The 14,146-nt window shown below is 50.6% G+C and overlaps 1 protein-coding gene across 2 annotated transcripts in view; it reads right to left on the bottom strand.

Annotated features, from left to right (window-relative positions):
• Positions 1-11,179, bottom strand: part of PDGFRA (platelet derived growth factor receptor alpha) — a 36,220-nt gene extending 25,041 nt beyond the window's left edge. The window contains exons 1-3 of one of the 2 annotated variants that reach the window (XM_031048907.2): positions 10,991-11,179; positions 2,587-2,647; positions 870-1,184 (exon numbers count right to left, since the gene is read on the bottom strand). In XM_031048907.2, the coding sequence (XP_030904767.1) occupies positions 870-1,184; positions 2,587-2,635 (364 nt within the window). In that variant the 5' untranslated portion in view covers positions 2,636-2,647; positions 10,991-11,179. The remainder of the gene's footprint in view (positions 1-869; positions 1,185-2,586; positions 2,648-10,990) is intronic. The other variant, XM_005149081.4, reaches the window with a different exon arrangement.
• Between the last annotated feature and the right edge of the window lie 2,967 nt (positions 11,180-14,146).

Here is a 14,146-nt window from a genome sequence, read left to right as displayed (position 1 = left end):
GACAATTCATTCCAGGGATAGCATGGAATTCCTTTAAACAGATTTCCAGTCAGAACAAGGGGGTTGGAAAGCACAGCCTGGCATAAGCACTTCCAAAAGGAAGGGATGGCATTCCTTCCAGGTCCAACAGGTTTTCCACCACTAAAGAGAATGGCAGTACAAAGCCTGGGAAGTCTGTGTTTGCTTTGAAAATTACAGGGCACTGCATGGTAGTACCATGTTTTTAATGTTGCATCAGACTGACCAGCAATAATAACACTTCTTGTTTCTCCCTCCCTTGTGACAGCCACCCCCAAGACATCTCATTTGCTTTACACTTCCCAGGCCCTGTGCACACATGAGCTTTTCCAGTCTCAGTTCACTCAACTGGTTCTAAACATTCAGATTTAGAGCAAGATGTCGTCTTCCTCATCTGGCAACTGCTTTAGCATCAGACATGGCACTGGTTTGGTCAGTACACGTCTCAAAACATCCACCCAAGTCACCCTGGAAAGGACTGGCATTGACATTAATCTCCATGTAGAGGCCAGAAAAAGCTGAAGGCTGGACATACTGCCACAGCTGAGCTGATCTAGCCACCGGTGTCTACTACCCAGCCCCTGGTTGGCAAAAGACCTCAGCTCTTAAGTGTGAAATCATTCCTCTTCTTCAGAACTAGAACTGTTACCAAACAAGTGAAAACCAACAGAAAAAGGATCAGGTCCATAGATTCACAGAGACTGGTTTTGATTTACACCTTAGGAAATGGCCCTGGGGTCATTTATTTCCTCTGATAGCTAATTGCCACCAGCAGTAGGTCTCTTTTAACCATCCATTGTTCAGCTCTCCCATCCAAACCTTGGGGTACAGCTGTGATATACTCCACTTACCAGGCACATAGATGTAGATGTCCTTCCCTTCTACTTCCCCATCCTCCACTTGAGTGTGGTTATAATAGCAAACATACAAGCCCGTATGAGCAGCCGAGGCATTTCCTACTTCAAGCACCGTCACAAAGAGGCCACTGTTGTTTTCTTCATGTCTAATGTCTATCTTGTGGCTTCCCTCAATCACTGGGTACTGCCAGCTCACTTCACTGTCTCCAGAGCATTTGAGTGTGAAATTGGAATTCAGCTGTACCACCATTTCATTCCTATTGGGAACAATAGTCGGCAGAGGAAGCTGGCAAAGTGTTAGGAACGGTCCTGCAAAAAGACATGAATAAATAACATATGAACACACAGAATAGTCCCAGCACAGGCATGTGAAAGAAAGCAGAGCAGATCCAGGACAGCTGTTTTTCTGACCATTTCAGACATGCTGAAGGAAATTTGCCCTTGTTAAAAGCCTGAGCTTTGCTCAATGGATGGCAAAAGGCTTCCCTTTTGAAATGCTAAGTGTTTGCTTGCTGACTTCTGTTTGTCAAATCAAGAGGTGTAAGACAGAGGTGAAGTTAGAGATGGCTCGAGATCCGCACCTCATCTTCCCAGCCCCAGATGTGGGCAGGGCTCTGCTGCAGACCAGTGATCCCACACCCTGGCCACCAGGGTCTTACAGCTCCTTACAGCAGTGGTCAGGAAAACAGCAGTTTTGTCAGTCTTAGAGTAAGCTCACAACTGAAAGTTAGAAAGGCCTTCCCTAGACCAACACAGCATTTTACATCTGGCTTCTATTTCTGCAAAGGGCCGGAGCAGGGGCTTACACCAAAAATTGTGCATCAGGTCTACCTCTAGCCAAAATGTGCAGGAGGTTTATAGCCAAATAAAACTGTAATTCACTGAACTCGATGTTGTATATGGCACTAGTTTTCAGAGGCAATCTCCAGTTACAGGCTCAGATTTGCAAGCCTGTGTAATTTGTATGTGGGCTGGTGTGGGTTCAACTCCCAGAAGGAAAATTAGAAGATCCACACCCTAAAAAAAAGAGGGAGTTCACCCAAGAATGTGATTTGTCATTTCAGTCTGTCAAATGGCCTGAACAAAACAGATAGGGTAGTCCACAATAAACAACCACTTAGACCCACTGTGTGAAAGTGGGCTCTGTGCAATAAACCAGCAGCAGGAATCCAGACTGCCTTTGAAACCAGTTTCTTGCTCCTTCACGTGTTATCTTGGTCTCCAGGGCCTTCTATATTTGTCTCCCTGTGGCAAACCCTGCCCTTCCCTCCCAGCACCATTCACTGGGCAGATGTTGGGAGACTCAGCAGATGTTGAGAGCCTCATCAGGCAGCCCCAGTGAGTGTGGTTAGGTGCTGCAGCGTAGGAGGATGCAGGGAGCCCACACAGGCAGCCTTGCCTGCACCACACTGCTGGAGAAACCCCAGTGGGGCAGGGCTGGTGCAGCTGGAGGAAGACAGGCTCACTTTCCCTGCAAGAGGGAGGTTAGAGCAGCTGTCAGGGTGCCGTAGTGCCTGGCATGGGCTAGCAGAAGTACTGCTTTCTTGGTAGGTCTTGTCTTAGCCTACTGAAGGGGAAGGCAGAAAAATCAACTCTGTAGCCAGCTGGACACCATTTGGCACTTGTTATTGTGGGCACAATGAAAGCAAACTTAAATCTGAATTTATGAAGGAATAGGGGTGAAGAAGTTTAGAGGACTGAGGAGCATTACCTGTGAGAAAACATCCCAGGATCAGGAGCATCCGTGGGTAAGTACCCATAGCTACCAACAACTGAAACAAACAGAAGGCAAGAGAGAGGCAATTAACAAATTATGGTACAAGAGTTTGCAGGACCCCTCTTCCACAGTGCCCTTAGCACAGCTTCCCTGCATTCTGCATGGTGCAGCAGACAGAAACAGCCTGAGGACCCTTTCTCACACCCACAGCCTGCTGAGACTCGTGCCACCACCTCCTGTGAGGTATGTGGGGCCACAGGCACATCAGCAGCATGAGGAATTCACCTAAAGCACCATAACTCCTTCTGTCCACTGGCAGTGTTAGAAGCGAAGCCCTGGTGCACCCCTCTTCCAAACAGCCTGTAGGCAGCTCTGATGTCCACTGCCGTGTCCAGGACTGAGCCCACAGAAAGACCCCTGCACAGAGGCAGTACCCTCACAGGAACCAGTGAGGATGCAATGGCTTTTCATACAATGGGTTCTGACCTTTTAGCTGCAAGCAGCTTTTATGAGAGAAAAAGCATATTTTAAAGCTACTTTCATGACAAATAGTACAATCCTGAGTGATATTTTTGTTTTGCCATTGTACATGTATATATATATAGCTTACTGAACACAATGCACTACAATAGTGTTTATTGCTTATTTAGCAAGCATTTGGTTGATTGAGAGACATGCTATTTAAAACATATGCCAATTTTTTCTAATAGAATAAATCCATGACAGACTATATGCCAGCCCTGACATTCACAGAGCATCTCTTCTACCTAACAGTGCTGAGACTCATAGATCACACTCAATAATTTCAGCTTTCAAACACATAATCCTAAATCATCAGTCTTAAGAGGCAACAATGGCAATAAGCATCTATGTAATTTTTGTGGCACCTAACAACATTTCTACTGGAAACCCTCGAGCAGCCTGCTAGATAATTTTCAAAGGAAAAGCTCCTGCAACACCTGCTTCCACTGAAATCAATGGATGTTTTGTTGGTGACTTTAATAGTAACTGGGTCTGGCCCAAAGCCAATATAGATTGGAAAAAGACTGCACGGAAGAGACCCTAATCTGAAACACAGACTGAGGAGTAAAATAAAGGATGATGTGCCAAGACAGGGACCTCTTTTCAAAGGTTCTGGAGAGTTTCTATTCACCCTCTGGTATTCAGTTCCTGATGCTGAGATAGGAAAGCACGTAGGTGCATCTAGATATTACAACTATGCCAGTGCCATATGGGAAATAAATGCTTACAATGTGCCAAGGAGTGTTTCTGAACTAGTCCTGCTTTCCTCCCACAACGTGTGGAGCAGACAATGGACCTTTACAAAGCAAAAAGTATTTGATACTTAAACGTAAAGGTCTCAGAAACAGAATTAGAAGATTTACAAACTACCAGCCTCAAAAACACGTACAAACAACTTCAGAAATTCAGCTGACAACATTCCAGCAGAGACAAGGCATTTTGCCTGTTTCTTCAATTTGCAATAATTACCACGTTTTTACGTATCTGTCTCTTATTGATAACAGACTCTCAAATATCAAAGCAGTCCCTCAGCCTCCTTGCTCATTTTTATCACATTTATTTCCTGCATTTCTTTCTGATAAAGTAACCGACTGCAAATCTTTAAAGACTTGCTATGGTTTGCTTTACTGATATGACTCCGAGCCTCTTAAGGTCTGCAAGACAATGCTACCCCACTGTCTGCCAAGCTTCCTTCTGCCCTTTCTCTCTGAAAGGCAGATCTCTCCCCTTTTTTTTGTGTTGTTTTTTTCAGACTATTCAGAACAAGTGATGCAGCACAGAAGGACTAAAAACAAAGCCAGTTCCTATCTTGTAGACCAGTCTGCAGAAGCTGCTGAAGTGGACTTACACTATTGCAGAGCCATGTGTAAGTGGAGACTGAAGCTCACTTCAGTCTGATACTGGTGCAAGTATAGGTGACGGCTTTCCAAAGTGCTTCTTTGAATCTGCTGTCTTGGGGGAGCTGTCATAGAAATCAGCAAGAGCTGGGTGCCTCAGTCATAGAATGGTTTGTGCTGGAAAGGATCCTAAGATCATCCAGTTCCAAACTCCCTGCCATGGGCAGGGACACCTCACCCGAGACCATGCCATCAAAGTCTCTGTCCAACCTGGCTTTGAACACCGCCAGGGATGAAGCATTCATCACGTCTTTGGGCAACCCATTCCAGTGCCTCACCATCGTCACAGTAAAGATCTTCCTCCTTATATCTAACTTAAACTTCCCCTGGTTAAGTTTAAACCTGTTAACCCTTGTCCTGTCACTACCGTCCCTGATGAAGAGTCCCTCCCCAGCATCCCTGTAGCCCCCCTTCAGATACTGGAAGGCTGCTATGAGGTCTCCACGCAGCCTTCTCTTCTCCAGGCTGAACAGCCCCAACTTTCTCAGCCTGTCTTCATACGGGAGGTGCTCCAGTCCCCTGATCATCCTCGTGGCCCTTCTCTGGACTTGTTCCAACAGTTCCATGTCCTTTTTATGTTGAGGACACCAGAACTGCACACAGTACTCCAAGTGAGGTCTCACGAGAGCAGAGTAGAGGGGCAGGATCACCTCCTTTGACCTGCTGGTCACGCTTCTTTTGATGCAGCCCAGGGCACAGTTGGTTTCTGGGCTGTGAGTGCACACTGAAGCTGGCTCATGTGCATTTTCTCATCAACCAACACCCCCAAGTCCTTCTCCACAGGACTGCCATGAATTTCCTTTTTGCCCAACCTGTAGCTGTGCCTGGGATTGCTCTGACCCAGGTGCAGGACCTTGCACTTGTCATGGTTAAACTTCATGAGGTTGGCATCAGCCCACCTCACAAGCTTGTCAAGGTCCCTCTGAATGGCATTCCTTCCCTCCAGCGTATCAACTGAACCACACAGCTTGGTGTCATCAGCAAACCTGTTAAGGGCACACTCAATCCCACTGTCCATGTCACCAAGAAAGATGTTGAGCAAGACCGGTCCCAACACCAATCCCTGAGGGACATCAGTCGTTACTGGTCTCCTGTTGGACATTGAGCAGTTGACCACAACTCTCTGCATGCAGCCATCCAGCCAGTTCTTTATCCACCAGGTAGTCCATCCATCAAATTGATGTCTCTCCAGTTTAGAGACAAGGATGTCATTTGGACTGTATCAGACGCTTTGCACTAGTCCAGGTAGGGGGGGGGTTGCCCCTATCCATCAGTTCTGCAGCCCCATTATAGAAGGCCACCAAATTGGTCAGGCAATTTGAAACTTGCTGTTTCAAAACACAAGAACTTAACTAAATTTTCTTTCTCCATTTGACTATTTGTTCTGGTTTCACTGTTCTTTCACAACCCTGAGCTTTTATCTTTTCTTAATGACCTGTTAATCTCATCAAGCCCCAGAGCAACACTTCCTCACAGTAAAAGACAGAATAATGTACTAAGGATTCACCATCATCCATATTCAAAAACTATTTGAAATGGATTTAGTAACATCTGAGTTAAACATGCTGGAGTTCCATCACCAGCATATCCTCACATGTCAGTGCTGGAATCAAGGTTTAACACAGGTACGAGTCGATACTTCTGGGCAAGAAAGACTTTACTCTTTCCCACACCCTCAAGCAGGCACACTTATCATGGCTTTGTTTATTTATGATCACCTAATTTTTTGTATGCATTTACATGTCTTCTTTACCTTCCTTATGGCAGAGCAGCCCTCTTTGTCCTACACGATCCAAATCTCAGCCCTGAATCAACACATCAAGTTCAGTTCCTAACACCACTCTATAACATAAATTGGTGTAGTCTCACTGAAGCCAGTAGATATATGCAAGCTGAAGCACAGTATTAACAGCACATATAAAGTGTAAGATTGAGCCAACCTGAATTCCTTGCATACCTTAAACATTGCTAGATAAATAGAAACAGTCCTGTATAGCAAAAGCTAAATGATGCCATGAGAGGTTTGCCAAACTCTCTACAGGGAATGCTGATTGTCCAGGGTAAAGCAGTCATTGCATCTACTTTAACTGCTGGGTTTTGAAAGGATCTGTCTGAAATCCTGGTATGTTTCTTGTGCAACTTAGTGATAAAAAATCAGACAAATAACATCTGAAGAACTGTTATCAGTGAGTAGTCAATCTCAAGCACTCACTGCCAAGTGCTGGCCTCCTACCATTGTCTGCATCACAAAAGACAAAGTAAAATCAATATCCAGAGAGCCAATGGACATACAGGTTTAGAAAAAAAAAATAGATATTCCTGGGTGATTGCTCTACGTGATCTAGAGAGAAAGCGCGGCGGTGCACCAAGAAGAGCCAACTGTATATATTCTTTTCATACTGCTGTAAATTAAACAAAGACCGCTTTCAAGACAGAAAACTAGCCCATCTACCAGAATGGAGACTATCAAACTGATTCCCTGCTAGCTACCCAGCAGTTCATCCTCTTGGCCACAGGATGGCAATGTTGATCCACAGCAATGAACCAAATGTTGAGCCGAAGGCAGCGCTACTCTCTAACGTGTCAGATGGAATCCAAACTGGGTCTCCTGGATCAGCTTAAAATACAAATTTCTCATATTTTAACTTCATGCCAGTTCACCATTTTAAAAATAATAATAAAAGCGAACTGGTCCCTATTACTTTATATTTATATAAGTGATAGGACTGTGGTTAGATTGCAAATCTTGGCACATAATGATGTGATTATCCTTGTTATGAGAGGGCTGGATAATTTCAGTGGTGATTTTGTCAGAGTGGCAGCCTGTCCTTCTGGGAAGACTGATCTTTTCCAGGAAGAGCTAAGGCCAGCCCAAGAAAAGAGGTGAACATTCCCTCTTTTGGTGTATGTCACCAGCTGAATGCCAGTGTTCAGACAGGACCTCATGAACGTTTCTTGGTTCTCAGTTCCAAAACTACAAACTCAGTTCTCGGCAAAAGCAAGGCTGCCCTGCAGCACTAACAGATCAGTCTGAAGGTTTCACTGGAGAAGAGCTCAAACAACAAAAGAAAATGTCTTAATGGCTTAAATACCCTCCTAAAGCGGGGCTTGTTCCACATCGATTTGCAGGTATTTGCATCCAGCACAGACTATAAGCAGGAAAAGCTACACACCAAGACCAAGGTTAACCCAGTTCTGGGTTCTTGCAGAGTGCTTCATGCTTTGCAGGACACACGTTGATAGCTGATACCCAATGAGCCTTCTAGTCAGCCCCATTCTTCAGCCTAACCCTCAAGAACAGACTCCACCAGTCTAGGAGCTAATGTGGGAGGAAATTTGCAAAGCCTAGATTTCCCCACTTAGTCCAAAAAGGATTTTCCAGGCTGTCTAAGCAAACAAACAGATTGGCACTTGCAAGGAATACATCCCACTTAGGTTCTCAGGATCAAATCAAAGGGTACCTCAGATCCCAGCTCAATGCTCAGAAGCATTGCATCAAAAAAAACAATCTACCTCTGTTGATCACAAGAGCTAGGGAGCATAGTTGCTGCAAGCCTTTCCCTTGGGTGCCTGTGCAAAGTTTTATTGGCTTGAGAGAGATGAGTCAAGCAGGAGGGCAAGGCAAGAGGGAGAGAAAGGACAGAAAGGATTGTTTCTCCACCAGAAGAAACAGCCTCTCAGAATTCATTCTTTAAAACTCAGTCTTTAAAATAAGCAAAGCAAACATCTTTTATCAAATTTTTCAGAGCTCAGATGCAGAAATAGTGCCATTATGGCCATGATAATCTAAGGATGCAGCTGAGGAGAGGATTGTCTAAGGTTATATATTTCACCCTCTTTTTTAGACCAACTGGTACAGCAGGGAGTAACCAGCAAGGTCGGGATTGTACGAGGCTTTTTCTGCCTATATACATTGTCCTCTAAAACTAGCTTGATACTGTAGTACTGCTGAGAGGTATTTTATTAAAATATTTATTACTTCCTGCTTTCTTGAAACCTAATACCTACATATTACTCTCACAGCCGCATGAATATTTCCCATACATCAACAAGCAAATAACACTGAGGATGGCCTCAGTGCCCAGCAGCAGCCAGACTGGCACACCTCCTGCCCCTTGGTGCCTGGATAAGGGTACCACAACAAGGGGTCTCATTTTGAAGCAGCATGAGAGCGCCTGCAGGCTGGGAGAGCTGGTTTGCTTGTGGACTCCTAAATCCCACTGTTTTGTGCGGCCTCATTTTTCTCCAGACTTTTTTTCCCCCAAGCTTTGAGGTTGGCTAAACCGCTGTTTAGCTGAGGGCCTTTCTAAAATAGTCTTTGTTAACTAGAAGCTAAACCCGAAGTCCCTTGCTGGGAGATCTTTCCCTAGCGTTTCCAGATCCAGAGTTAAAAGTTGGACCGCCACAGTTTGGATTTTGATCAGCCGATGACAGAAGAACCTTTGATGCCTGTCCTCTTGCTTTGATCCTGTCTCTTGCCCCATCTAGAGACACAGAGTTAAGGCAGCCGAGCCGGGACCCCAGCTGGGCTCTGCATCAGCCCCGGGAGATGCCGAGGGCATAACAAGCCGCCTCCCTTTCCCCGTGCACCCTGTCGGGGAGAAAACGGACAACCTATAGACAGCTGGACCAGGGTGGGATGGGGTTGGGGGGGTTACGTTAACACTCTGCAGCCCCCATCAGGCTGCAGGCGCTTGTCAAACCAGGTCTGTCCGTGGGGAGGCCGAGAGGCAGGCCCGGGGAGCGGCTCCCCCTTGGTCCAGGGCCCCTAGGCAGAGCCAGGCTGCTGTAGCTGCTGTGAACGAAAGGCTGCCCGGGACACCGAGCAAACCTGGCAGAGATGGCAACTGCTGGCCACCTCGCTGCTTGTCTGGGAAACAATAGGAAAGCACTTGCCAAGGAGCGATATTTTGTTTTCTTTCTTTCTTTCTTTCTTTCTTTTTAATGAGAATTAACCAGAAAACTGAAAAGCTGGGTAGGGGAGATTAAGAGGGGCAGAGCGAAGCCGTGTTTCCCTCCGGGGCTGGCTAATTCTGCCGGAGCTGCCACCCGGGGCTCCCTCTCCAGCCTTTTCCGTCGGGCTAGGCACGGATCCCTAAGGCGCGGGGTTCGGAGAAGGGCGGGAGTCTCGGCAGGGAACAAACGTTGTGCCCCTGCTGGGAGCTGCTGGACCAAGGAAGAGCGACGTGCCCGCAGCGCTAAGGAGGGCTCCGCCGGGCCCCATGCGGGCTGAGGCGATGCCCTGTCCGCCGCGGGCGTGAAGCCCTGGGCCCCGAAGAGCGTCCGGGAGCTGGAACATTTGCAAGATACTCTCCGAAAATGCCGTCGAGGGGCGCTGGAAACGTGGCCCTGGCACGGGGGGTACCAGGGCATCGCCCCGCCGCTGCCCCGCAGCCGCCTCCCACCGGGATGTGGACAAGCCACAGGGGCTGGCGGCTGCACCCCGGAGCTGCTGCTGCCGCTGCCTCGCTCGATCTGTCGCTGCTGGCTCCAGAAAAAGCTGTCCAAGTCCTGTTCTCTGGAACGGCTCCTGGGCTGCGGGATCCGCGTCCAAAAATGTTGAGCAATGCCGCGGACAGCCAAAAAGCCATTTCCTACTTGCTCCTAGGACTTTTCCAGGGGACTCCAGCCTGGCAGAGGCTGGCAAGTTTGCCGCGCTTGACAAAATCCAAACGGCCACCGCGAAGCTTTTGCCCTCCCTGGGACAGGAGACAGTGGGCTCGGGCAGTCCGTCGGGGCTGCGGCAGGGCTGCCGTTCCCGTGGCGAGAAGAGGCTGTAAACTGGAAAGGCTCCAGGTACCCGTCCTGACTAAACTCAGCATCTTCCCTTCCGCCGAGACGTGTAAAAAAGACGGGGCGCGCAGGGATAGAGATCGGCTTGCCTTGTGGGGTTGAGTGCGTATCCCCACCTGGGATCTCGGGACATTTTCGGCTCCCACCGAGTCAGGGGGAATGAAGTGGGAAGGGGGATCTGGGGAGGGCAAGGTGATGAAAAACAAAGGGTGGGGGAAGGGACGGGGGCGAGCAGCGGGGTGAAGGAAGCAAGGGATGCGGGAAGAGGGGGAGCCACTCTGTCGGTGCGCATCCCACCGGGTCCCCCTCGGGCTGGCAGTGCCGCTGCCCGCGGAGCCCTGGTGGGTCGCTCCCGCCCCCGCGGTAGGAATGCGGCGCGGTGGCCCCGCCGCTCCAATGTGTTTGTCATTAGTGCTGCCCGAGCTGCTCGCCGCCGCGCCCCGACGGCCCGCGCAGCGCCCGCTCCCGGCTCCCCGCTCCCCTCCACCCAGCGGGAAGGAGCCCCCCGCCCGGCTCAGAGCACGGGGAAAAAAGGGGGGAAATGAAAGAAAGAAAAATAAACACAAACCAAAAGAAACAGCAACAAGTACATAAAGGGGAAAGGAATAAATGAGGAGAGGAAAAAAGGGGGAGAAAAAGTGAAAGAAAGAAAGGAAAAGGTGGGGAAACTGCCCCTCACCTCTTACCTTCTCCTTTATAATCCTCAGCCCCAATCCTGCAGATTGTAAAATATCCGAAATATGTCCACTTCTTTTGTGACTTTCCGCGCTCAGCCGCGCTCTTTCCCTCCCGCTCGCCCTCCCTCCCGATCCGACTGTAATGGTCTCACAAACCGCGTCCCGTAATTGATTCAATGTTATAGTCCATCCTTCCAAAACTAATCATTTGCTTTAAGTAAATAGCTGTCAGGAAATGAAGCCCCCCTCCGGCCCCTTCAGAATAAGAGCCGCCCTGGCTCTCCCGGCGCCCCCAGCCCGGCGGCCGGAGGCGGGCGCGCCGACGGGAGGCTCTTACGCAGGCAGGGGGGCCAGTCTCTGCCTCCAGATTTCACCAGCCTCGCAGGGGAGGGGGAGGCTGGCCATATGGCAGGGGCGAGGGGGAGGCAGGGGGGAGCGGAGGGGCTTGCTCTGCAGGGGAGAGAATACAAAATAGTAATAAAAAATAGAACCAACCCCAAAAACTTCCATGAAAAATCTGAGTGCTCCCAATTTCATGAATGAGCCTTTCCTCCTCAGACCCTCCAGGACGGGGTCGGGGGCGCAGGGCTCTGTGTCCATGGGCACAGTGTGAGGTTATGGATGGGGAGTTTGATCTGGAAACGAATTTGCGGCTTCCTCGTGTCCTTTGTACACCACTGAGCTTGGGCTTGGGCTACAGAACTGGATGGACGGCCGTGAGCCTGCCACGAGCAGGAGGCACTGAGAGAGAGGGTGAGAGACGAATCACTAACATTTATGAATTAAAGACACAACGAAAGGTAACCTTCGCCAGGAGCCAGCCCACCCAAACCCAGCTGCTCCGACGGGACCGAGAAAGCTCTTCCCTTTCACTCTACTTTTGCTTTGCCCTGAGCAAAGAAACCCCTTGGATGGGGCGAAGCGCCGGCGATGCCTGAGGAAGCGAGGGCAGCGCACGTCCTAGTCCCTTCGGTTTGAAAGCGCTCCAGACGGAGCTTTGATCCCCGCAGGGGAGCCAGCACCGGGTATCTCTCCTTTGTTGGCCCTCGCTATCAGCTGGCGATAAGGGGTGGCCAGAGGAGCTGCCCTCGCAGTCCTGATGCTGCAGGCTCGGTGCGGAGCGGGGAGCGGGGCCGGCGGGGCGATGCTGCGGCCGCGGGAGAGGGGGCAGTGCAGCCCCAGGAAAGGAGCAGCGAGGGAGACCCTGCTCGCCTGCCTCCTGGGGAAGGCACCGGCTCGGGAGCTGCGCCCCGGGCTGCTCCCCCTTCCTCCCCTCCCCAGTCTGACACCCAACCCCCGCACCTCTTGTTTAACTTTTAGTATTAAACAAAAGAAAAGTTTGCTCTCGAAATCAAGCGCCAGGATCTGATGGGTTTTCGCTTTCCTAAGAGAAAGAGAATTAAGCCTCTGAAGAGAAGATGCCCTGAAGAAAATGGGGACAAAAAGGAGAACCTACTCCCATGAGCAGCGGGCTATGCTGGGCTGGCTGGGTCCCGGTGGCGGCCCCGGCCCTTTGCGCGCCCTCCGCTTGTGCATCCTCGGCTCGGGTGAGTGCTCAGCCCCGCTATTGCTTCCACATGTTCGTCCAGGAAATCATTGGAGTCAGATCTGTGAGCAGCCCCTGGTCGGAATGCTAACAGGATACCGTAATGCTTGTGAATAAACAACAGGCTCCCAGGAATCAAAAGCATGGCAAAAAAAAAAAAAAAAAGGCAGGGAAAAAACCACAACCCACCCACCACCGCACACTGGAGCTCTCTACCTGGGGGGCGAGCTAACGTATCCAGCCTGAACCCCCTAGTTTGTGGAGGGAGAAGCCCTTTCGTGACTTGAGTCGGAGCTGTGGGCTCCTGCAGATTGAAACCCCACCAAGACGTGCGGTTCAGACCGGCGGCAGCAGCTGCCTGCGAGCTCCGAGGGGATCCTGCCGGGCTCGGGCCGTGATTTACCGGCGTGAACGTGTCTGATTTAACGTGCGGGGCGGTGGAGGTGATTTCTGGCGAAGCACCGTCGGGTTGGGATGCAATGCGAGAGTTATTCTTGCCAAAAGAAAAGGAGCAAAAGGGAAGGGGAGGAGGCGCCTTCTGGTTACAATTACCTGCCTCATTTGAATAATGCCTTTGTCGTGATCATTATCGAGCAGTCGTTAACGGCTTCCACGTGGGATCTCACAGGAGCCAGCGAAAATATAAAAATGCACACTGGGACACTGGCAAAGCTTCCTGGCCGGCCAGGCCAGGCTGGCGCTGCGGGCACCGGGACTGCGGTGTCCCGAGGGCCAGGGAGTGGTGACACCTTCCCCGACGTGACTTCCCCGCGCTAAGGGCCGAGCGCAGGGGAGCAGCCGGCCAGATCTCCCTCCGCAGAGCCGGCGGTGCCTGTGGATTGGTCCCGCTCAGAAGAGGTGGCAGTTAAAATAAACCCTCCAGGACGGCTGCTGAGCCCTACCCCCCTCCCGTGTGGCGCTGGGGGTCCCGTCCAGGGAGGCGCGGGGGACTTGGGGTTAGCGAGAGGACAGGCTGGGGGTGGGGGGAGTTCTACCACTGCGGCCCCCTCTCGTCTCCTGCCTTCCCCTCCCCCGAAGGGCTGGAGCACAAGGCATCCCACTAGCGTGTGTTTACGCGGCAACAGATGGAAGCTGCACATCTTAAGAAACACTGCAACGCCCTGGCTAGAGCCGCTCTAGCCTGTTAATGCTCCAGACCTACTCCCCTAACCCCGCAACGGGGGTCCCTCCTCTGTCCCTTAGCGCTTGCGGGTTCCGGGCTGCGGGATCCGACGGGGAGGGTTTTTGCAGGGCTGCTCACCCTGCTCCCGGACCCTTCCCTCCGAAGGAGCCCCAGTTTGCAGCTAGTAACGAGCCCTTTCCTGCGGCTCTCTCCCAGAGGTGACCCGGGTAGCTTTTTGCTGGCTGGAGCTATTCGGCAGCTTAATAGGTGGTTCATAAGGATCCCCGAGCGGCCTCCTGAGGGGCGGGGGCCGTCGAGAGGGGGTGTCCGGCTCTGGCCCTCGAGAAGCCCCACCGTGGGTCCGCAGCCTTTTGTCTCAGTGAGAAGGCAGGTCTGCGTTTGATTAGATTGCCCACGTTGCAGCAGCGATTCACTGTGCGGAGGTCGGCTGCCGCCCGCTCACGCTTGTTGCCTGCAAACCTGGAACTTCTCCTGC

The sequence above is a fragment of the Melopsittacus undulatus genome, chromosome 7 (assembly GCF_012275295.1).
Source record: "Melopsittacus undulatus isolate bMelUnd1 chromosome 7, bMelUnd1.mat.Z, whole genome shotgun sequence".
NCBI classification, from domain to species: domain Eukaryota; kingdom Metazoa; phylum Chordata; class Aves; order Psittaciformes; family Psittaculidae; genus Melopsittacus; species Melopsittacus undulatus.
Note: the sequence above shows the minus strand (reverse complement) of the source record. Positions and strands in the feature narration are given on the sequence as shown.